This window comes from Neovison vison, chromosome 9 (genome assembly GCF_020171115.1).
Source record: "Neovison vison isolate M4711 chromosome 9, ASM_NN_V1, whole genome shotgun sequence".
Taxonomy (NCBI): Eukaryota; Metazoa; Chordata; class Mammalia; order Carnivora; family Mustelidae; genus Neogale; species Neogale vison.
Genome location: NC_058099.1, coordinates 33294991 through 33319737, shown reverse-complemented (window position 1 = coordinate 33319737; position 24747 = coordinate 33294991). Strand labels below are relative to the sequence as shown.

The window sequence follows — 24747 nt, the reverse complement described above, 5'->3', positions numbered from 1 at the left end:
GGAGGATGTGGAGGAACTGGAACTCTTAAACATTGCCGAGGTGGAAACACACACAACCACTTTCAGAAACTGTGGTAGTATCTGCTAAAGAAGGACTTACACCTAGTCATTGGCCCCCAAAGTCCACTCTTCAGTAAATACCCTGTAGAAATGCCTACATACGTTCCCCATGCTAAAGAATGGTCAGAGCAGCCTGACTTGATAATTTCCTAGACTGGAAACACCCCCAATGGGCATGAATAATAGAAAGAATAAAATAGGGCCTTTAAAAAAAATAATGGGATGCTATACAGAAATAAAAATGAACTTACAGCCACATTCAAAAATGTTTGAAACTTGACAAAATGAAACATCCGACAAAGGAGTATGTTCTGTATGATTGCATTTAAATGAAGCTCAAAAAGAAGCAAAACTAATTCAGAAGTTAGAATACTTGTTATCCTTGGGGAATAAAGGGCAGTGACTTCAGATGGGTAGATGAAGGGGCTCCTGGAGAGCTGGTGATGTTTTAGTTCTTGGGGATACTGATTGCCAGGTGTGTTCCTTATGGGTAATGTATTAAACTATACCCTTATACTTTCTGGTATGTACGCTGTGTTTCAACATGCAAATCCAATCAGCTTGATCCAGGATTTTTTCCTGGTTAGTACCTAGGCCAGCTGACATAGCGTTTGGTCCAACACTCTGGAATTACATGATCTCGACCTCGATTCATATCCGGGATCTAACATTTCCTATCATGGAGATCTTGGCCCAGTTATTCACTCTCTGAACTTCAGTTTCTTCACCTATAAAATGGGCTTATTATGTTACCCCGTGTAAAGGGATTAAATCCTCTCAAAAAAGATTAGCTCTTGCTGGTCCTTGTCAGTCTTTCTTCTATGGACTGTGGAGAAGATGGAATATGGCCAGTGGAAGAGGAAGGAAAAAATGAAACTCTAGTCAAGAGACATTTTTGGGGTGCATGAATGACTCCGTTGTTAAGAGTATGTGACTCTTGATCTCGGGGTTGTGTCCCACGTTGGGTAGAGAGATTGCTTAAAAATAAAATCCTAATTGAAGATTTCAAAAAAAAAATAAAATAAAATCCTAAAAAAAAAAAGATTTTTTTTAAGGTAAAACCTGAGATATGATGGTGAGGTGCAGAAAAAGTTCAAAGGCTTGACTCCACTAAGCCCCATTCCCTGTCTCTTGCCTCCTGCCAACCTCTCACATGGGGTAGAGACTAACCTGGTGATCTCTGGCTGGTTAATCTTCTGGATATTACACTGTGGAGTTGGAAGGGCAATGCAAATGGCATCCAGAAGCCAAACACAAGTTCCCATGTTTGATCCAAACTCAAACACAAAGACCCAGACTCAGGAGGTAAATTCTCAGTGGTGAGACTATGGGTTATATTTATGTTCTCCCTGGAATATTTTTCTGTTTTATACAGTAAGTATGTTGCTTACTCAGAACAAATCACTGTACCTGATATATCCATGCCTACATATTTCTATCCATATACATAAAAAAAAAAGAATTCCCAGATTATAGATGTGCCAGAAACTAGGATTCAGAACACATCCGGAGAGGGAAAACACTGTTTTTGATGTGCAAGTGTCAAGCCAACAGGTTGTCCTGGGACAAGACAGAGTACGGATGACTGTAAATCATCCCTGCACGTTTCCTGTTTTTGGGTGGAGGGGGAAGAAAGAGACTCCTAAGCAAACTCCATCAGAGTCCGAAGCGGGGCTTGATTCTCGACCCTGAGATCAAAACTGCAGCCGAAATCAAAGTTGGATGCTTAACTGACTGAGCCACGCAGATGCTCCCACATTTCCTAGTTTTGACTGTTTTTCGCTCCCCCCCCCCAGTTATCTACACTTTTCTTTTTGCAGCTAAAGTTAGTCCAACCTTTTGTTACAGTATTTGTAACATAATATTTGGAAACCCAGTGCCAAAGAAGAGGAATAAAAGGGTTTTCTACTCACTGTTTCTTAATTTCTGGAACTAGTCTGGATGGAATGATCACTTGTAGAAAGTTGTCCTGGGTGCATTTACTAGCAATTGGAACAGAGATCTCTGCCGAGGGGAGGGATTTTCTGGGGAGTTGGGTACCTCAAAAAACATAGGAAACCTTCAAGGCAGGTTCAGTGATAACGTCAGGTAGTGTCCGGTCTGGACTCTGGCTGGCTGGGTGGGAAGGAGACAAACTCTAGCAGGGTCAGACCAGAACATTCCAGCTAGTCGTGCATTCACCCAGGGAACATTCACTGTGTGTGAATCATGTGCAAGGCACTGAGCGAAGGGCAAGTGAAGCTGCATCAAAATTAGATGTAACCTGCTCTTCAGGAAACACCTACTCTGGGATGTTCTGTGCTCCTGTCTCTGCCAGCCACCAACATACGAGCACACCCTGTGAAAGGAGCAGGGACAGGGTTTGAGGAACGTGAGTGACTGGGACCTTTGTCCCTGGTAGTGCAAGACTGGCTGGCTCTGGGATGGGGGAGACAGAAGGCTGCCTGCAGAGAAAGCTGAGGAAAGCCTGGCTGGGGGTGGGTGGGCAGGCAGGGGGCTGGGGCAAACGCAGAGTGGAGAGCTAGCTGAAGCAGGGAGGGACAAGGTGCAAACCAGACGTCGGGGCCTCTGTGGTCATCTAAGACAGAGTTGGATTTGGCAGGGGCTCCAGATTTGGGGCGGAGTGGTGGGGGGGGTGGTGTGGACTCCTGAGTGGGAGAGAGGGCAGGGCGGTATGTTAGGAGGTTATGAAGCAGTGGTGGGGAGGATGAATGGAACTCAGAGTCCTAGAAAATCGTCTTTCATCATAATTCCATACAAGCCTGAAGCCTGAGTTCGGAGCCCTTCAACCACGTACTCTGAGAAAGAGCTGGTTTTTTTTTTAGAGATGCGTTCAGCTTCTTACTTAGAGCCAAGCACTGTGCTATTGCCAGCAGAGGTTGGTTTTAACCAAGCAAAGATGGGATTTTCTTGACTACCATGGCTCGGAGTTAGAGTTAGTGTGCTGCTCCGGACGCTCCTGAGTGCTCCGAGGCGCCCTCTAGCGCTGGGGAGAAACTGGCAGGTGGGGAAATGGGTTCCCACCGGTTTCCCTGCTCCGGGTGGAGAGCTCACGTTGCTCTGGGCTGTCTCCTCCCACCTCCGAAAGGAAGTGAGGGCGGGGCTAGCGGGACTCCCGCCCTTCTGCGTTGCCTTGGTGACCAAGTGCGTCCAGTCGCAGTTGCGCCTGGAAGGGCCCTGGCTGACCTGAGTGGTGCCGCCTTGCAGGTGGGACGTCAGGCCCGCGGGAGCAGGGCCTCCCTTCGTAGGCCGGGTTAGAGGGGATGGCCAGGGACTGCCCCCAGCACCCTCTCCTCTGCAGGCTGGCAGGCCTGGTGGCGTGAGAGGAGCCTGCTGGGTCTTCTTAGCATACAGTAGGTGCCTAATTAACGAAGCCAGAGTCAGGTTGCTCCCTCCCTCCACCACCACCTCCTTGTGTCCACTTGTGGTGAGGAGTAGTGGAGGGGGGGAGTCAGGGGTCCTTGAACCCTGTTCAGCTCCAGGTTGGAGGTTCAAGGCCAGGTTGAAATCCAAACCGACGCCTTGGGCACGTTGACTTTTCCAAGGAGAGCTTGGGACAGTGGAGCACAAAACAATAACCACTTATTATTATTCTTTGCCCCCAAAGTTCGGGTTTGCACTCTGCACGGTTGGAAGAGTCAGCCTTCTCCGTGAGTTCTGTCCTTTCCCGAGGTTTGTTTTCTTTTTGCTTTCTTCCCTTCTCTCTCTTTTTTTTTTTTTTTTGTTTTGTTTTGTTTTGTTTAAAATGAAAACCCTGATGTCTGAGAGGGGCCCCAGGCTTTCTCTCAGAGCAGTAGCGTGGGTTGCTTGGGTGGGCCTTGTCCTAGGCGGAGGACTTGTCCTGGAGGTGGGGGCGTCAGTTTTTCAACCTCAGTGGGAGTGGAGACCGAACCCCAGACAGGATTCCCGGACAATGAATTCCCAACAGGGGCGTTCAGCCAGCGGTCAAGCCAAGATGTCCTCGGTGGGGAAGGTGACCCAGGTTCCCAGCGGGAAACTCTACCAGCAGATCTTCGAGGCTGAGGTAGGTCGGTCCCTTCCCTCTCCTCCCCAAGCTTCCCTCCCTCTGAAGGCTTTTTTGCCTGGGAATCCAATGAAATAAGGCTTTGAAATAGCTTCTATTTAAAAATAATTCTTACTGGTTCTTAAAACATAGGAATACAAAATTAGAATATCTGTTCTTGAAAATTAAAAAAACTTACATTAAGATTTTAATTAAATTTAATTTAATTTAAACTTAAATTATTCAGAAATAGCCAGAATTAACCAATGAATATCTTGGGACCTTTTTCTATGCACAAAAGGATTTCTAGTTTTTTCTATGTAAAAATGGGTTTGATTCTATACCAGTGTCTTGAAACCTGCTTTTTCCCTGTTCGCAGTATCACGTAGACCTTCCCCAGGTTAAGGGGCATTCATGTACTTCAGAATGTTGAGAGGCTGCCTAGTTGTTCATCTCCAACCTCCCATCATGTATTAAAGCAATACCCTCTTGACAACCTCTTGATAGGTTGCTTGAATTGCCTTGTTGTCTATAAAAACTGCACAGACAAGAACAATATCTTACTGTACTGCTTATTTAAAAGGGATTTTCCTTCCTACTTTGAGCTCTGAATAATGCTCTCTGTAGAAGGCTTGGAAATTATACAAGTGTAAGGAAACCAAAGAATCAAATGACTCACATGATCCCGCTCCTGGAAGCAACACACCATTTCTTAACTTAGCACATGTTCTCTGGGTCATCTTTCTGTAAGTTTTAAAATTTCGAGATCATGTTTAATTTTGGTTATAATTTTTAATTTAGGCTTTTTTTTTTTTAAAGATTTTATTTATTTATTTGAGAGAGAGAGACAGTGAGAGAGAGCATGAGCGAGGAGAAGGTCAGAGAGCGAAGCAGACTCCCCCATGGAGCTGGGAGCCTGATGTGGGACTCGATCCCGGGACTCCAGGATCACGCCCTGAGCCGAAGGCAGTCGTCCAACCAACTGAGCCACCCAGGCGTCCCTTAATTTAGGCTTTTAATTGATATGTTTTATGGTCTTTCGTAAGCATTTCCCTGTGCCATAAGAAGTCCTTTGTAAGTCTGATTCTTAATAAATTCTTAATAAAGGCCTAACAGTCCACTAAAGGGACATACCAAGTTTACTCAGCCAGTCCCTATCACTGGACAGTCCCATTTTTCTAATTCCTTATGATTAAGGATGCTGCGTTAATAAGCATCTTAGCCCTCATTGAAATTTCTTAAGAGAGACGTTTCTAGACAGCTCAATGTTTTGGGGGAGCATGTGGTTCGTACCCTGGGGTTGAAGGTCCCCCAGCAAAGTGCCTTCCTGCTGGCAAGTTCCCCTTGGTCACTTGGCAAGGCAAGTGACCTTACAAGACTGTGGGGTCAGGCTAGGGTGCTGGGGAGCTGACTGCTCTGACCCACCACTGGGATCTTTTGCGGCCTCAGGCGCAGCTGGTCCGCTCTCTAGCAGCCTCCAGGAAGCACGCCTTGGAACGGTCTATGACCCCCAAGAATGGCAGGAAGCCCTTGATGAAGAAGATGGATATTCCTGAAGGAGAGATGATGTCTTTCCGGCAGCAGAAATGGGCTCACAGCTTACCCAATGACTGGGTCACAGAAAACCCTGTTCTCTACAGGTAGGTCCTGCGGTCCACACTGCACCACCACACACTGGGGTGGGGGGTCAGAGTCTTTGAAAACTCAGAAAGATCTCACACTAGACGAGTGCCTGGTAGGAATGGAGTCCCAGGTACCTCCTCTGAAAGAGGTACTTTGCAAGTCTGTGTGCTGCTCTGTCCCTTCTGCTTCCTCTTCTCCCCCACCCCCATGTCAGGAATGACTGATTGATTGAGCACCTAGGGCCAGGTACGGGTTTGGGAGCCCACCCTCCTGGAACTTGAGGCCTTGATAGTAAAAATAAGCAAGTTCCCCCAAAGGTAGGAAGGCTCTGACCCAGAGGACAAGCGGTGGCGCAGAAGTGAGGAAAGCCCCTGAGGAGAGGCCTCAGCTGAGACCGGAGGATGAGGGGAGGGAGGCACGGGCAAGGCTCTGAGGCGGGAAGGGCTTGGTTCTCTCCGGAAGACCTAAGAAGTCCGTGGGCCTGGGGCAGAGGGGTGGGAGAGGAGGCTAGGAGAGGCCTGCACCACAGTCCGGATTTGGGCCTGCTGAAGTCAGCAACTGACCTGCCTTCTGAAGGTCTTCTGGCTGCTGTGGGCACAGTGTGGGGGGCCAGCCCAGAGGCTGGGAGGCCAGGGAGGAGGCTGCCGCCATCACTAGAAGCCTGGTGGGGCTGCGGGCCAGAGAGTAGCAGGCTTCACGTCTATTTTGGAAGCAGAACCCCCCAGATGAGGTAGTGGATTGGATGGGAGGAGAAGGCTCCTGAGAGCCCTGGGTCTGTGGCTTGAGTGCTCGCGTGGAGGGGTCGAGGCGCCACTTCCTGAGATGGGCGCATATGGTATTGGGGCCGGGAGACGGGGACTTCCTTCTGAACCTCCGTGCTTAGAAGTTGAACTTGAGATTCCCGAGCATGCCATTTCAGCTCCCTGAGCTCAGACTCCTCAAGCAGGAGAGAAGGAGAGAAAAGGAAACAGAAAGGCTGCGTCTACCTCACTGGGGTGCTGGGGAGAACGTAGCAGGAGCTGACCTTCCCTTCGTGCTGCAAGCTGACACAAGTCACAAACCCTTCTCAGGCCTGGGACCCTGAAGGGGAAGTCAGTCCTTCTTGACCTGCCCTTGTTTTCTCTTTCACCTGCCTTGGGGTGGAGATTGACCCGATACTGGGTAACGGTCTCTGCCCCGACCTACCTTTGACTTTTCCCAGGGAAATCTCCTGCAGCTTCTGACCGTCAGCACCCTTAACTACCTCCAGAGGGGCAAACCCACTAGGTGCCCAAGCCCAGGCTGGGAGTCAGTGCTGATGCCTGGTGCAGGGGTCCAGAGGCACAGATGGCAGGGCCCTGTTGATGCTACCACTACTTCCCAGGAGGATGGTCTTGGAGCCTGCCTAGGACTCTGGCTCCCGCAGGGTCTAAGCGCCCTGTCAGCTGACCTGAGAGTCCTTGTGCCTCCCAAGGTTTAGCCTAGGACCACCCATTATCCCAATAACCAGATTAGTCAGGAGCTCTTAGCCCCCACAGGACAGTGTTTTAGCAAAGGCATTTCTCATGGAGGGTGCTGGTATTGTGCTGTGCTTGCTTCCTGGGATGGACAGACAAAGCCAGCTCTGCCCTGAATGCAGATCCAGAGGACAACTCCCTATGGCCTGCGGCAGGAAGAAAGATGCATTTGTAACCTTCCAGGATCTGCCGCCCTCCCATGACTAGGGTCATTAACTCAGCATTGGAGTCTCTCCGCCACCTTTGTCCCTTTCTTGAAAATTCAGCCAGGCAAAGCCAGCCAGTTTGTGTGTTCCTTCACCCAGGGCAGGGCCTCTGGTGAGTGGAAGGGGAGCCCAAGGTAGGAATAGATCAGCACCTGTATAAACGATTCCTTGGGTCAAGTGGCTGAGAAGCCAGAGCCTTCAGCATTCCTACAGTCAGAGCACCTGGGCGCCCATGGGCATCTGGTCAACGAGGTTGAAAGACCCACGTCTGCAGGGCCAGCCCTGGTTCTGCAGTGTTCCTTGCTGGTAAGGTTGCAGTGAGGACTGCGTGAGAAACGACTAGAAACCACCACACATGTGCGGGCCCTGAGGAATGGCAGGTGTCATTGAGATATGTTGCATTTCTGTGCTGCTTTGTCCTGTGGACAGTGCATTCGGGGATTTTATTCCAAAGCTAAGGTCCTCCTCAGCCACCCTCCTTCTCCCTACTGAGATAGTTTGTCCTGGGGTCTCCGCTTTCTCCTCCCACACCCAACCCCACAGACTATGGACCTTGTCTTCATACTTGTGGGTCTGGGAGTCTCAGCTCTGCTTCACACAGTGACTTCTCTAAGTCCCTTTCCCCTCAAATGCTTCATAGGATGGATTGCCGAAGGAGCAAATGCTGAATGCTTAGCACTGGCCTGACTTTCCCAGGCTGGTCACGCCCTTTCTGGTCCACAGTGTCCCCGTGTGGAAGTGACTCTTGCCTACTATCCATACTTGGTTTGCAGCCAGAGCAGAAGCAGACCCCGATTTCTTTTTTTCTTTAAGATTTTATTTATTTATTTGAGAGAGAGAAAATGCATGAGCAGGGTGAGGGGCAGAAGAAGAAGCAGGCTGTCCACTGAGCCAGACTCTGGGATCATGACCTAAGCCAAAGGCAGACATTTAACCGACTGAACCACCCGGTGCCCCATGCCCCTGATTTCTTGTCTGGGGACCATGGTGCCTGCTGGCTGCAGATGTCTACTGGGAGACTGGCACGGCCTCAGGGCTGTCAGGGATGGGGTGAGCCTGGGTTATCGCTGATGCCCACGGTCTCTCTGAGGACTCCCTTGTGTGCCAGAGCTGCCTTGGTATGGGGGAAGGGGCTGAGGGTTTACTGTTTTCTCTGTTTGTGCCTCAGGGAAAAGGAAATAATCAAGAAGAAAAAAGCTGAAGAAAGTGAGAGCACCATTGCTGCCAGAGAGGTCCGGGGCCTCATGGACACCATCGGTGAGCTTCTGTCCAACCACAAGGGCAGGCGCAGCTTTCTCCCCTCGGCCTCCTTCCCTCAGCCTCCTCCCCTGGGCCTTCTCCTCAATACAGGGGGGCTGGGTAGCGGACGAGGGGGTGAGGGGCTGTGCACACTCGGCATGTCCCGATGAAAATCAGCTGGTAACAGGCTGGCTTTACTGCAATTTCAAGAGAGGATTTCAGTCTACCTTGTCTTCCTTCATACTGTCGAGGAGGGGTCTTTTTCTTCATGATTAAAAAAATAATACATGCTACACGTGGGGTTCAAACTTATAACAGACACCCCCTAATATATGCTTTCGGTAGAAAAACAAAGGAAGGAGATAAGCAGAAAGTAAAAACTCTCCCTTTGCAATAGCACTGTCTCCTCCTGAGAATGTCCCCCCCCCCGCCCCATGAAACCACATGGGGCGTCCGGTGTCTAGGTTCCCCCATAGACTCAGGGGACAGCCTCGCACAGGGCAGGCGCGCAGAGCCTATAGCAGATGGTCCGCAGCCAAACCCCTGCTCAGCCACTGCCCGAGTTTGTTCTTTACCGCCCATGCCTGACCTTCCTCACTTTTTATGTAAATGGGACTAATAAAATACAACTGCCTCTTGGCGTCTTCAGGGGTGGTAGTTGAGTTAGAACAATGCTTGGAAAGGGTAAGTGCTATGTAAGTGTGGGTTACTCTTACTAGTGTACGTCTGTGCTTCCATAAAACTTTTTAACAAACATAACTGGTTCCGTTCTATACGTCCCATTTGGAAACTTTTTGTGGCATTTAACTGTGGATGAAAACTTCAGTCCTTACAGCACTTAGGCACCACCTTTGTCTTTTCTGTTTTTCCTTAAGCCTGACCCTGTGGTTTGGTTTGGGGGTCCATCTCCTGAACCAAGGCACTTTCTGCCTTGCTGACTTCTCTTGGGCACTCTCCCCTTGCTTTGAAATTCTGAGGGCCGCCTCCTCACCTCCGTTGTTCTCCCCAAGTTCCGGAGAGGCCCTGCACCCCCACCCTGGGCACCAGGGGAATGGACTCCCACAGGCGGAACTACGAGAGTGCTCTGGGGAACTTTAAGAAGGAGATCGCCCAGATTGGGATGGTGAGAGACCTCCCCCCTCCCCCATTCCCAGCTCAGGGGTCCTGAGTGGCTCTCCGGTAGTGTAGAGGGAATCAGAATAGCCATGTCTGAGTGGCTGATGGTGAGTGCTCAGCACGCGCACAGCTAAGTCGGGTGCCGTTGTTTCTCCTAGTCTACAGGTGAGGCCCAGAAAGTCTTGCCTGACTTGGCACATAAGGGGCCAGGTGGGAACTGGACTCCAGAGCTGAGGCCAAAGCCCAGCTCTTGAGCTCCCTGCTCAGTCCTGCCGGGGGCGGGGAGGGAGGGGCAGGGGCTGCTGGTCTTCCCACCCCCAGCCCGCTGTCACCTCACTCATCTGTCCCAGCTGTCCGCGGAGCTCTCCTTTCACCTGTGGCTCTGTGGCTTTGGTCATACAGCACAACTGAGCCTGTTTCCTCATCAAAGGTAAACTCGGGATTCTTGCACTGGGCACTTCTTTAATGACTATTTGTCGACTCCCAGCCATGGGCCAGGACAGATGTCAGCACCTACTCCAGGGGCTGTGATGAGGAGCACAAGAGTCCAAGGACGAGGACGAGGGCTCAGCCCAGAGTGGAGCACCTGGCACAAGGCCCGTGACCGAATAAATGGCGCTGGCCCTTGTGCTGTGGCTGTGAACAGATTCGTAAATCCTAGCCCCTTAGGTCTAGAGAATGATTATCAGTTTTGAGGCAGGACCACAGTTGGCACTTCCCCCGCCAGGGGGGCGGGGGAGGGCGGGGCTCTCTGGTGGCATTGACCCCACAGCCGTGGTGGCCCTACTGGCCTGTTTTAGGAAATGGAACCTTTCATTTTGGAGCCAGGAATGCTTCTTATGAAAAAGCTGGCCGAGTCAGCTGAAGACATCAACCAACTCTTCAAGAAGGTGGAAAGCAACACCAACCTCGAAGACTACACCATTGAAGTAGGGAGGGGTTCCCCTGTGGCCAGGCCCGCCCCACCCGGGTCCTGCTCCCTCCCTCCAGCCTGTCTGTCCTCCCAGCCTGACCCAGGTTTTTTGGCCTAGACCCTGCTGGAGCTGTGGGATCTGATGGCTGAGAAGTTCCAGTTCCAGAAGCAGGGGATCAAGGAGCTGGATGAGGCCCTGTATAAGGCCGAGTTCTCTCGGGCCGATAAAGTGAGTTGGCCTGCATGTGGGCTCATAGCGATTTCCACCTGTGGGATTTATGACACCTCGTCTGTGTCTTTTTAGGGCTCCAAGAGAAGACAGTTGCTAACCATGGCACCTTGTTTCTAGCTCAAAAGCGTGCTGAAGAAGTATGCGGAAATCATAGAGAAGACTTCCTACCTCATGCAACCTGACGTGTACAGGCTGATAAACCAGGAGGCCATGGTGAGTGGTCTGCACGGGCAGGGGGTCGGCCCGGAGGTGGAGCGGGACCTGAGGATGCCCCAAGCCTGGTGTCTCAGGAACAGGGGTTTTCTTGTGGGTCACGTTTCCAGGTAACTCGGGTTGGTCACTTGGGTTCAGAACCAGGGTTTTGGTTAAATATTTTCAAAAGAAATCTTTCTAAAGTACATGGCACCCATCCCTGCTATCTGAATCCCAGTGACCTAGCACAGGGTCACTGGTTTGAGCACTGATGGTTTTCCGAGCAGGTCTAGGCCCAGTCTTAGCTTCCCTTGTGCAGTGTCGTAGGTGCTAGATGATGAGCTGTCCTGCTCTCTGGGTGGTCTGTGCCCTCCTAAGTGACCCCAGCCTGCTCTGTTTTTCTGGTGGTTCTTGTCTGCCTTCCTGCTGGCTCTCAGTGCCTGTTGTTAAACCATGCCTGCCTCCTAGCTCTGTCCGCATCCCACCCTTGTCCAGCTGCTTTCTCTGGGTGTAGAAAACAAGAAATTCAAGGTTGTTCATAATGCCTCCAAAGTCAGAGTTAAGCCTGACTCCTTCGCCATGCGAAAGGACGCTTGTGTATGTACGTATGTATTTTCTTCCATAATAAGTAACATTGCAGTGCTCTGGGAGTCTCAGGTGTATGGTACAGTGACCCAACACACCCGTACATTACTCAGTGCTCCTCACGACAAGTGTGCTCTTGATACCCTTCACCTGTTTCACCCCCCCCACCTCCCCTTCGGTGACCACCAGTTCTCTATATGGAGTCTGGGTTTTTTTTGTCTTTTTTGTTTGTTTGTTTGTTTGTTTGTTTTTTTGTTTTGTTTCTTCAGTTTGACATGAGTCAAATCCTATATTTGTCTTTCTCTGTCTGACTTATTTCACTTAGCACTGCACGCTCTGTGTCCGTGCATGTTGTTGCTTCCTCTGGCTACTCAGGGACACGTTTTGCCTGCATGGGCTTCTAGGCCCTGTGCAGAAAGCGGGGCCTCCCAGCAGTGTGCGGGAGTCCTGGACGAACCACAGACAGGGAGAAGGCACAGACTTCCCTCTCTGCCACCCAGACACGCAAGCTCCCAACATTACTCTGCTCCAGCACCTGGAACTCCCTGTCCGTAAAATGGGGGTCACGATCCTTAAATACCAATGCTTGTTGGGGGGAGGGGGGTCAGATGGCTCAGCAGTGGCCCCGGTCATTTGAAATAAGCAGGAGTCCCTAACTTTTATCCATTTGATCTGTTGTGGGGTGGGAGGGGGGGGGGTCAGAGTTAGCAGCGTCCCAGGGATGTTTCATTGTTTGCTTCCACACACTTAATTTACTCATTAGGATAGTTGCCCTTGCTCCTGACTCCATGTGCCTTTATTTCATTTAATTTCACAAAATCCCTCTGCTGCCAATAGCATTATCTTCAGATTATGGCCGCAGAATTGGAGGTTGAGGAAAAACCTGCCAGTGCTCTCTAGCTGGCAACAAACCTCAGGTTCTGGTGAAAATTATTACTAGAATTTCTACCTGTTGAGTTCGGCAGATTTCCACACTTGCCCCAGGGAGGCGCCTCCCATGAGGGCTTTGGGCAGCTGTGGAGACACTTGGCTGTCACACCCCTCGGGGGCATGGGGGAGACTGCTCTCATAAAGGGGGCAGGCTACTAAGTAGCAGAACAGTGCCACACAATGAAGAATTGTCCCCGCTGCCTTACCAAGAATGCCCAGGGGAGGTTCACTGGGAGGACTGAGGACGAATGTTCTAGATCTGGCCTCATCTGGTAATTGGGTCTTCATTCTCATCATAACCATATGTGACTGATCCCTGTTGGCACAAGCGCTCTGCTTTTGGAACAAATTTATTAAAAACAAAACAAAACGATTAAACACTAAGAGCCTATGAGAGTGCTGATCCCCGGTGACCTAAAATCAGCTTCTTCGACAATCTGATATGGTCTTGGGGTTGGGTTGAGGGTACATAGTTAAGTCAGGGTTCATAGGTAAGCCTTCCGGGAAAGGCCCCTGTCCCTGTCCATGGCCGCTCAGCCCTAGGCAACTTTGTTGAGTGCCCAGTGGCCCCTCAGTGCCCTTCAGATGCTGTCACTGTCCTCCTTGGCCTGGCTGGGCCCCAGGCCCTCAGCCTGCCGCTCACCTGGCTCCTCTTCCCAACATCCCTCTCCAACTGAGCCTTGTTCTGAGCCTGGAGAGCCCCCACCTCATGCAGAGCCTGCCTGCCTATATCACAGGTTATAAACCAAGCCCTGCTGGGCAACCGGAGGGCCATCGCCCAGCTGTTCATCAACCTCTCGGAGGCCACGTTGCAGCAGGAGCTCCACAGCCACCGTCGCTGGCAGAACCTGCTGGATGCCTGGAAGGATCTCAAGAAGCAGGCCCTGGTGCAGAGTTTCAGGTCCGTGGCTGCCCGCCCTGCCTGCAGCCCCTCCGTAGCCCCCCTGGGAGGCCGGCACAGTAGGCCTGTGGCCCTCGCCCTCCCTTTTCTGTCGGGACTCCAGAGGCCTGCTGTTCTTCTGGGGTGGAAAATAGGTGCTTCTTTTCTTTTCAAGTCTCAGTAGATCAAAGTAGAAAGAAGAAATTAAAAATCACCACCAATCTTAGCACGGAGAGAAGCACAGCTGATATTTTGGTGTATTTCCTCCCAAGCTTTTTTAGACCCACTCTGCATATGTCGCTTATGTATCTTAATTTTCTCCATAAACATGATCACATAAGCATTTTCGGAGCCTGGTACAAATTGTTTGAAAACATCCGTCTGATTATCTGCCCAATTTCCACACTACTGCTACACATAACCCTGTTTCACTGGGCTGGGGAGAATGAGGGCCCTCAGGCTTTGGTACTTCCTGCCCTCTGGTATCCAGTTTCACCTCAGGGAGGGAGGGAGAGGGCCATCTCCATGCTTCTGCTGCCAGGTGGCCCTTTCGTTAATACGGACACAAGGATCCTGAGGCTTCTGGCCAACAAACAAGGCTTTTTTTTGCTTGTTGGGCCAAGACGTCTGAGGATGCCAAAGGATGTCTGTCTGTCCGTCTGCATGGTGCATCTGCAGCTGGGAGGCCCATCTGTACACCTGAATTTCCCATTGGAGAACACCAGAGTCTGACACCAGGGAGGAGTAAGGAGTACTGAGACCTGGATCCATCTGTACTTTCCCTGTGACCTTGATCAAGCACTTGAATGTCTCAGAGCCTTTGTCTCCTTACGCAAAGCAGACATGATGATGGGCCAGTGTTAGGGTTTGAGTAATGATCAAGATGCTATATGGAAAGTGAGTCGTCTGGGCCTGGGCCTGGAGATTGTTACAGATGTCAATAATCATCAACAGTGATGACAGGAGCTAACATTTATGGGGCATTTCCCCTGAGCCAGGCATGGTCTGAGGGGCTTTGCTTGCATTATCTTACTGGGTCCTTATAAGTGTCAGGCAAGGAAGGGACTCTTTATAAGGTCTATTACAGAAAAGGAAACAGATTCAGAGGAGGGGAGGGACTTGCCCAAGGTCACAGAGCTGGCAGGCAGCAGTCAGAACCCACACCTAGATCTGTGCCTGCTGGTCACATGCTCTTAGTGCCAGAACCTCCCTGGTGGCCCTCTAGTTCTTCTCTCTCGCCTTCCACCCTCCCTCCTTTCATCATTGTCCCAGAGGCCCTCAGTGGGGAAGAAGCAGCTGGAAGGTGTAAGGGTACTTAGATTCAGAATGTTCTCACCACAGGTCTCATCCCCTCTCTCCTTCTGCCCTGCCCCTCCTCTCCATGGTACCAATGCATCTGGATCCCCAGTGAGTTCATGGCCAGTGAGAGGATCCAGGCTCCTCCAGGTGTGAAGAAGGAGATGGAGAGCATGCTGAAGGACCAGAAAGCCCTGCAGCAAAAGCGGCTGGAGCATCTGTGCACCATCTGGTATGCTGCAGGGGGTGGGGGGGGTGCCGGGGCTCCAGTGAGGGGTGCCGTGGGGGAGGCAGGCACAGTCCTCTGCATTGACCATTCTCCTGGAGCATCCCCCAAGCCAGGCCATTTCTTTCTTCCCTAGTCCTGTGCTGGCCTCCTGGGCCCATGTTCTGGGGGCATTCCAGCCCCAATGGCAACAAAGAACAGGATGTATTTGCTGGGGAGACGAGTTTAGTGTGACTGTGCCAAAAAACGTGGAAGGAGGCAGTGGCAGGCAGTTGGTGGGCAGGCTGAGTGTGGTGGGGAGGGCGCAGGTTCAGGGGCTGGACTTTCTCCTGAGAGCTGGTGGGGAGCAGATGACTCCATCAGCCTCGCAGTTTGGAGGGTGAGTGGGAGCGTCTGAGGCTGGAGCCTGAGGTCCGTGAAGAGGCCTGCTGCCACCAGACGGGGAACCTGTCAGAGGCCAGGGCTGCGCCCCTCAGCCCTGGGCTCACCCAGCTCTGACCCCATAATAAGCTGTTTGGTGAGGCACACAGTGAATGTGCTAGACCCTGGAAGCCCACTGCCCGGGGATCCTGTAGCATCCCGTCTCAGCAGCAGGACGGAGCCTGCGTGGTCCTGACAGTGGAGGCACTTCACGTGCTGGGAGACGTTCCTCCTCTTCCTGTGTGCCTTGGTCCCTCCCACCCCCGCGCGGGAGCCCTGCTTATCTCCCCACCACAGAGCCAAAGTTCTCCTAGAAGTTCTCCTCCAGTGTCAGTGACAATTAGAACCCCACCCAGTCTCCCCAGGCCGGCACTTTTCCATGCTGGTGCAAAATGAACAAGGTGGATAAAAATCTTCGCACAAGATAAAGCGCTTTTCTTGTTTTCTGTAACTCTACTTTTTCTGACTGAGTCCCTGTTTATGAAACCAGGCCAAACTCGGGTCTTTCTTGGGATTGTAGCCATTGAGGTGAAGCCATGATTCCCCATGGGAAGCCATGTGAAGGGGTCTGTTCCTCTGTGTTTGATCCACCCAGTTGCTCTGGGGCAGCTGCCCTCACCTCTACAGTTGGCTACAGGAATCTTGAGGCTATTCTGCGCCCCTGTGGCCTCACACCCAGGGAGCTGTTTTTCTTCTGGTACCTGGGTCTTAGCTGCTCCCCAGCCTTCCACGAGGAAGGAGGACCCAGGCTGCCCCTGCCAGGCAGCCATCCTCTCTGCCTGCCCCTGTCCCCAGATCCCTTCTGTTGGGTGAGGAGAGAGCCCCGGGTCCTCAGGTCTCAGCTGCCAGCCCAGCTCCCCTCCCCTGGGCTCTCAGCCCTCTCCCGCCAAGGTTTCCCCTCCCCAGTGCTCTAGGCTCCCCAGAAAACTTAGATTTTGAGACAAGATCCAGAAAGATTTCCAGGCTGCTATCTTTTCTACCCTGCCATATCCCGCACATAGGCTGTGAACACATAACATAGGCTGGCTACCTGCCTGAGTGAAGGGAGAGACAGGGCCAAAGACAGGCAGGAAAATGCATTTCCTGGTGCTTCTGGCCCCTGCCGGGAAGGTAGGGTGCCTTCTCATCAAGCCCAAGGATCTGTCTCGAGGAGCTACCTCATATGGGATGCTCCAGGCCTTACTCCTGAAGCCCCAGAGGCCTGGACCTTATTTCTCTGCTCATGCAGAGGCCCTCTGCAGGCTTGTGGGCTCTGGGGTCGCAGGGCTGGGGGGTCTTGATAAGATTCCCATGGCTCCCAAGAGAGAGTTTTCCAAAATCCTAGGAGTATTTCCCTGGATTTTCTTGGATCTGATAAGCATATGTGCATATAATTTTAAAATATTTTTTAATTCAATTTTTATTTTGGAGTGATGTTAGACTTATAGACAACTTAAAAAGATAGTGCATAGAATTCCTGTAGACCCCTTACCCAGTTTCCCCTACTATCATTATCTTAAATACAAAACAGAAATTAACTCACGCATTCCCATTAACTAGACACCAGATGTTTTCAGATTTCACCAGTTTTCTGCCACGGTCCTTTTTCTGTCCCAGGATCCAGTCTGGGGCACAGTACTGCTCTTAGTATAATGTTTAGACTGTGCAAGTCTCAGACTTCTCTTTTGCTCTTTACCATCCCACCATAAGTAGGGTGCCCAAGGCCATCCTGGGTTACACATCTTGTCCTAGTATAATTATTAATAGACTCCCTCTCTTCATTGTCAAAGATGTCCTGGTTTGGACAATACGGTATAGGGTCCTCGTTGTATGTATCTTTCCATACCATTAAACACCACTCCAAATTTAGTGGCTTAAAACAATAAGCTGTTTCTCACCATTCTGTGGGTCGTTTCCCACAGGATGTTTCCCTGGTCTGGGCTGGCCGGGCTGAGGCTAGATGGTCTAGAATGGCCCCACTCCCATGTCTGGAACCTGGACTGGAACAGCTGAGGCTTCTCTGGTAGCAGAGGCAGAGATACCTGCAACAGGAGAGAGAAAGGGGAGAACACAAGCTTTTCCACCTCACGGTCTCATTTGCTAATGCCTCATTGGCTAAAGAAAATCACGTGGCCCGGCCCAGCCTAGGGGTAGAGAAATAGACGGAGGGGAGCAGCTAAGGATATTGGCCAGTTTTTCAATCTGCCGCATGATCTTCAGTGACTTCAGAAGAGAATGCACTGTGCTTTATTTAGACAGAATCCAGTTGTTGGATATGAAGTTTGTTTGTGATTTTTTGAGTGCTTATAAACACTACTGTTAAGCATGTCTTAATGCATAAACTTTGTATGCATTTATATTGTTATCTTGAATTCGGTTCCTAGAAGTAGGCAAGTAGGCTTCCTTTGTCTAGTCATGTAAGCCGTTTGTTTTTTTTCCATTAAGGAAATTTAGTTTCTTTTCTTCCTCCTCCTGCTTCTTCTTCTTTTTTGGGGGGTGGGGGTGGGGGGAGAGCGAAAGCGCACATGTGCATGAGGTGGGGAGTGGGTGGGGAGAGGGAGAAAGAGAATATTAAGCAGACTCCACACTAGCTCCATCTCATGAGCCGAGATCATGACTTGAGGTGAAATAAGGAGTTAGGGACTTAACCAACTGAGCCACTCGGATGTCCTTGATTTTATTTTCTAAGTAACAGACTTGGTAATATTAATAGACCTTTTATGAGTTATATTTTTGGTACCAGGAAATCCCCAACAAGCCAACTATTTCTTTGATATTTATATAGATACCACATAATACTGGGGCCACATGCCTGAAGATGCTACCAGTTCTGGTAAGTGAACGTTCTATACAAGCATGGCTTACTTGTCTTATGTTCCTTCCCCAGTGACCTTCTACCCCCCAATTACAGCAAAGCTCAGCTGACTGAATGGCATTCTTCTCTCAACTCCCTCAATAAGCACCTTGGTGAGTGAGATCTATGGGATGCCACCTGGGTCTCTTCAAAACCTGTGCAAGTAGTAGCCAGTCATTTATGTGGGAGCCAGTCATAAACTCAGGAGTGGGGCACATCCCCCGAGAGGAGGGAGGGAATGCAGATGCAAGCATGAGCTCTGAGGGTTCACATAAAATCTCCTAAACCTTGCATGGTAGAGCCCCTTTCCTCCCTGCCACAGCTTCCTGGTCTCTTCCCCGTTGGCAGCCATGCCAGCCACACACTCTGAACCCTTAACCAGCAGGAAGCCAGAGGGATGGCTCTGATGACCTCCTGTGAGGACAGCTTGGGGGCCAGGCCCTGGGCATAGGAGATACCAAGCATGTGGTCTTGTAGTCAGAGAGACTTGGGTTTGACCCCCCAGCTCTGTGCTGTTCCAGCTGTGTGACCTTGGGGGAAGGTGCAGCACCTGTCTTGGCCTCGAACTGCTCCTCTGTAAAATAGGGATCTCAAGAGGAGCAATAAAGGTACCTACCTTGTGGGGTTGTTGTGGGAATCACATCCTACAGTCCAGTCGTCCATAGTTCAATGCCTGGCTTACAAGAGAGGCTTAATAATAAATGGTAATGTTTAGAAATGCTCTATATCAAGGGTCCTCAAACTCCCACCCATGGGCCCCTGCTTGTTTGCAAGTAAGTTTCGTTGGAACACAGCCCTGCCTGTTTGTTTCCATATTGTCTCTGGCTGCCTCTGCTCTACAGCAGCAGAAGCGAATAGTTGCAGGGCACCTGGGAGGCTCAGATGGTTAAGTGTCTGCTTTCGGCTCAGGTCGTGATCCCAGAGTCCTGGGATCTGCCCCTTTCCCCTTCCCTGCTTGTGCTCTAGTTCTCTCTTTCAAATAAATAAGTTCTTAAAAAAAAAAGAAGAAAACAGTAGCTGCAACAGAGACTCTATGGCTGGCAAAGCTGGCAGTATCTACTATCTAGCCGTTCATAGAAAATGTTTGCCAAGCCTTGCTCTAGAAGACATAGGATATTTTGATCTCCTTTGAGGCTTACAGCAACCTGGTAAGGTCAGTAGTGTCATTGTCTCCCTGTGATAGAGAAGGACTCAGAGGCATGGAGAGATGAGGGATCCTGCCCATGGTCACACAGCTAATGAAGTCACGCTTGAACTTGACCTGGGTACTTCGGTTAAGAGTACCCTCCGTGCTCCCAGGGCTCTCAGGTTTAGAACTGCAAAGGTATTATAATACCAAGGTATGAGCCCCAAGACCCTCAGTAATAGCAATGACTGCTATTTAGCAGGCACCTGCTAGGGACGGGAGTGGGCTTGGGCCTCTGTACACAGCAGGGTGGCTCCTTGGGTGTTTCCCATCCAGGGTGGGGGTCAGGCCATGCAGGGTGTTACAGTGGAGAGCAGACAGGTGACCAGCATGTTTCTGGGGATGCAGCTCGGTTATGGGTCAAAGGAGACCTTGCGGGGGAAGTGTTCTTCCAGTCAAGAAGAGCAAGGCAAGAGGTGGCCAAACCCAGTGCTGAGAGGAGATTTTCTAGCAGGAAGAATAGCATGTGAGAAGGCTCAGGGGCAAGACAGAGCTGAGGCCTTTGGGGAAAGGAGAACATCGCAGGAGAGGCTGGAAGGTGCCCGGGGCCCAGACCAGCCAGCCTCGTCGCCATGTGGGGGAGGCTGGGCTTTCTGTGGTTGGAGCAGGAACCCAGGGCAAAGATCTGAGCTGGGAGTGATGAGGTCAGAGTGGGAAGAGGTCAGAGGGGTACAGGAGTGGAAGCACAGATCACTGTGACTTCAGGGGATGGGTGGGGACGTGCTTGCCAAGGAAGATGCCCTGAGGCTGGAGAAACCAGCTTTAGAGCTTCTCCTTGTCGGTTCCACTACATACCTGTCCTCCCCACTCCTGTGTCCTCCATCTACCCAGCTTCTATCCACCCTGTCCTCCTCCTCAGCCCTCATCCAAAAAAACAAAACAAAACAAAAAACCCGCTGCAGAATCTTTGTGCTTTCAGTTTCTAGAACTTCCAGGAACATTAAACCTCAACTGCTTGTCTTAGACACCAAGAGTCACACAATGAGTTTATTAGAAAGTGGGAAACAGTAGACGGGGAGGAGAGAAAAATCAGACACCTTCTGAGTGTTCCGCCAAACCTTTCACTTCTTAGGGAATTAACCACAGATGTGATCAGTAAACTCTCGTTAATTTGCACCCTTGGTATTGTTTTATGATTTGGTGCAACCCTAGGAAAGCATTTCATTAGCCTTGACATGGAGTCAAGAATCAGGGTCAGAATAGATTCGGAACAGATAAAGGCAACTCCTCTTTCCAGGCCCTTGGGGTGTCACAGACTGTGAGGAAGGGGATTCCAGCCGCTGCTCGGAATTGAGACCATGGATCTCACCTTAATTATCTTCGCTGAGGGGAGAAGTTGCCTCCCTTGCAGAGGGTAAACTCTTTCTAATGTCCCCTCTTCCTCCTGGAAGAGCAGCTGACATGTTTTCTTTCTGCCCACGGAGACACCTTCCACATAGACTGCATGATGCGGATCCGCCTGCAGTACGAGAAGACGTGGCAGGAGTGCCTGGCCCAGGTGCAGACGTGCAAGGTGGGGGCCCTTCCCCCCCCCCCCCCGCCCTCCTCTAGCCTGGATTACCCCCCACCCCCTCTGCCCGGACCCCTCCTCCCCAGCTTTTCCCACCTGTAATTCAGGGTGGAGCCCAGCCTGACCTCCTCCAGGAAAACTTCCCACCCCATGGGGACAGTGATACACTCTGACCACGTCAGCCTTGACCATCTGTACCCCTTACAGCACTTGACATTGATCCAGGGCAGGTCGGACCTGGGGGTTATTTCCAGGGCTTCGCTTCTGTGAGTGCAGCCACTGCTGTCACACCCAGCCCTTCTGTCCACCCTGCTGGCCCCTGTCAGAGGGTGAGACCGTGGGTCCCTCACAGACTACTTCCATGACAGTGCCTGCTTTTTTGGGGTACAGGAAGATAATTGGGGCAGAATGCCCCCTCCTGCCTCCTGGCTCCTGTACAGCTTTTGTTCTGCCTCCGAGACTGGGGTGAGCAGAATTCACAGGGAGCAGAGTGCTTCACAGTATCAGGCAGGGTCCAGTGCTCTGTAGCCTTAGGGCCAGCCGCGTGCCTCTCAGTCAGGTTTTTCAGGGTGTCAAGCCTCAGAAGTAAAGCCTGGAGGGAGAGAAGGGTGGAAACCTTTGCTCCTAGGCCCTAGGAGAGACTTCCCAGCACCATGCCCCTGAGAGTTTCCTCCCTTCATCCCTGCTGCTGCCTGGGACCTCCCGAGGAGCTCAGGGGCCCTCAGTGCTGACCCTTGTGCCCATCCTACTTCTCTTTGTCAGGCACAGCAGGGGCTAAGTTGAAGTCAGCACACACCCCAAGAGTGTCTTAGGCCTGGCAGGAAGGGCCCTTGGTATTCCTATTCAGCAGCATTGGAAGCATACAACTATAGACAATTTTTATTCAGGGAGATTGGTTTATATTAGATTTTGTACATAACCCAAGGCTTTATTAATATGAAGAAGGCTGCTTTCCAGCTGGCATAAGAGGAATTCAGTTACAGGAAGTAGGAGCCCGTCTGACTTGCAGCCACACCGAGGCCATTTGCATGGCTGATTATGTCTCTGGCGTCTGCAGGACGACAGTTCTGAGTTCAGGTCGCAGCCCCCCACTTGCCAGATGTGTGGCCTCCAGCAAGTTCCTCCGCTTCTCTGCGCCGTGGTTTCCTCATCTGTCAAATGGGGCTAAGTGAGAGACAGGGATAGTGCACAGCGCCTGGACTCCGTGGGCCGACTGTAAAGATGGAGCATCTCACAGCTGGGGGGGGTTCCCCTGAGGCTGGGGGAGAGGCAGACCTCAGGGGACAGGGCCAGGCCCCGAGGTGAAGCCCCCCCCCCCCGTCCTAAGCCAGGCTCTGCCCTGGTTCCCCTCCAGAAGCAGCTGCTGGACTGCAAAGCCTTCACTGAGGAGGAGGCAGAGAGCCTGGTGAGCCCATACTTCTTCCAGATGGTGGGCGAGCTGCAGAGCAAGGTGGAGGAGGAGCTGGAGCTCTTGGATGTGCGTAGCTGGGGACCCGCACAGCTGGAGAGCGGGGTGGGTGGTTGGGGGGAGCGGTCACCTGGAGTGCCCCGCTATGAGAAGACCAGAGTCCAGGGGCCCCAAACTTTCTTGTCACCAGTGAGTCCATTTCCCCGGTCCTGGCCACCCCTCTGGGGTAGTTCTTTGCACGGGGTGCTCTGGGCTCCCCCGTGACACCCCTCCCACCCTGCTGCCTAGTGACAGCCGTGCTGCCCAGGGCTGGGGTAGCGAGAGCTCCTCCGAGCCCTTGTTGAGTCTGCGTGCCCAAGGGCCACAAGGAACAACAAACCCCTGCCCCAAGATGCTTAGGATCAGGACCTGGGTGGGGAAACATTTTCTGCTAAGCGCTGGATAGTAAAAACTCAGGATAGTTCCCTGAGGCCTGTCAAGTCTCTGTAACAACTTCTCACTCCGTTCTTGTCACACAAAAAACAATTTTATTTGTGAACACTGAAATTTGAATTTCATATAATTTCTACATCATTCGGTATCTTTGTCTGATTTTTTTTGTTCAGCCATTAAAAAATGTAAAATTAGCTTAGCTCTCAGGGCCACATACAAAAAAGGCTGAGGGCCAAATTTAGTTCTTAGACCAAGTTTGCTGCCCCCTGACCCCAATGAGAGCATAAAATACAACCACGAAATGGGGAGAGGTGAGGATTTAACAGCCGAGAATGGTGTTTGGCTCAGATGCTAAGAATCAGGGAACTCCAAAGAAGGAAACCTGCCCAGGCTGAGATGGGCGTGGCCCGCCTGAGTACCCAGGCTGCTGTCTGGGGCGGCTCCTGCTTTCTTCCAGGCCCCAAACCTCCCCTTCTTCCCACTAGTGACTTCAGTGGATATGGGACAGGTCTAGAGATGGGACTTTGGGGTCAGCCAGACCGAGGGCATGGCTTTGGGCCATGAAGCTGTTCCAGAGGAGGGAGAGCCGTGAACTAGTGTGTGACCCAGGAAGATGACCCCAAGGGATGGTGCCCAGGCAGTGATGGCGGGGCCGGTCGTTGGAGAGGTGGGGCCTCCACTGGCTGGCGAGGGAGCCCTGTGAGGGGGGTGACCTTCTTCTCTCCCTAGGCCCATCGGCCTTCAAGCCCCCTTCTCTGGGTTCTGCCACTACAGATATCCTTCGAGGGCCTGGCAAAGCAGACAGAATGGCAGAGCTCAGATCTCTTCAGCTACTTCCAGGAGGCCGTGCAGCTGTGGGAGGCACATCAGAGCGCATTGTCGGTGCTGGATCTGGAGCTGGAGAAGAGGATGGAGCAGCTGAGGCAGAAGCGCAGCCTGGATGAGAAGGTGTGTTCTCTCGCCCCCCAGAAGCCCCTGCGGGGATGGAAGGGAGGGCCGCACCCAGACAGTCAGCTGCTGGAGGGCTCTGCTGGGCGGCCTGTAACCTCAGATGGCATTCATATTACAAAAAAAAAAAAACAAAAATAAAACCACCCACTATATTTATCCTAGAGTAAATAAAAGTTAACCCCAAACTTATCTTAGATTCAAATGTAAAACCTCAAGCTATAAGACTTACACAGATGGAGAAATCAAGACTCCCTTTGGTCATGGGCTAAATGGGAATAGGAGAAATCCACCTGTTAGGTCTGGGCTAGTGATGGGTCCCTGGACCCAAATGTGTCTGTAAGAGAGTGTGCATGAGAGACAGACAGACTGGGGTGGGGTGCAGAGCTTCTACCTATGGCAGTCACCCCATGCCCACAGGAGATGAGCTGGGCCCCCACCCCCCTTGCCTTCACACAGTCTAGGAAATGGAGGGAAACACCCAGCATCTGATTTTAAATACAATTGGTTCAAGGAGAGCAAGGGCCAGGCACCATGGGAGGGTGTGGGGGGTGGCCTGCCCAGGTGGTGTGGGTATAGGGACGTGTCCCGCGGAGTCCCATCTGAGCTGCGTCTCCAAGGATGTAAAGTAGTCAGAGAAGAACATTATCGACAGAAGAGCCCAGAGCATTGAGGGTAAGTGTGGTAGCACATTTGGTGCCCCCTTTTCTAGAAAAAAGCCCTGTGTTTGCCCTGAGGCACCTGCCCCTTGGTTCTGGTGGTAGGGTCTCTGCATGTCACTCACAGGCACTCGGTGAGTTTTGAGTTTTGATAACTCACATCTGCTTCCTTGTATTTTGGGGGTGGCTGCCAGGCCCTGGAAGCCCGCCTGGATAAGCTTTTGGACCAACTGAGGCAGCAAAGCGACGAGGAAACACTGAAGATTCACCTGGAAAAGGCCAAAGATTTCCTGAAGAATATGAAATCCAGGTAGGCAGACCAGATCCCAAAAGACAGAAGGGAATGGCCTGAAA

At 51.4% G+C, this 24747-nt stretch overlaps 1 protein-coding gene across 1 annotated transcript in view; it reads left to right on the top strand.

The window, feature by feature from the left end:
• The first annotated feature begins 2374 nt into the window (after positions 1 to 2374).
• CCDC180 (coiled-coil domain containing 180) overlaps positions 2375 to 24747 on the top strand; it is a 59779-nt gene continuing 37406 nt past the window's right edge. Inside the window, 16 exon segments of the mRNA XM_044265300.1 lie at positions 2375 to 2431; positions 3668 to 3732; positions 3989 to 4084; positions 5513 to 5703; positions 8557 to 8645; positions 9638 to 9750; positions 10544 to 10672; positions 10775 to 10885; positions 11006 to 11101; positions 13333 to 13496; positions 14884 to 15003; positions 18284 to 18363; positions 20861 to 20949; positions 22301 to 22423; positions 23561 to 23734; positions 24588 to 24703. Of these exon segments, the coding sequence (XP_044121235.1) occupies positions 4016 to 4084; positions 5513 to 5703; positions 8557 to 8645; positions 9638 to 9750; positions 10544 to 10672; positions 10775 to 10885; positions 11006 to 11101; positions 13333 to 13496; positions 14884 to 15003; positions 18284 to 18363; positions 20861 to 20949; positions 22301 to 22423; positions 23561 to 23734; positions 24588 to 24703 (1664 nt within the window). The 5' untranslated portion in view covers positions 2375 to 2431; positions 3668 to 3732; positions 3989 to 4015.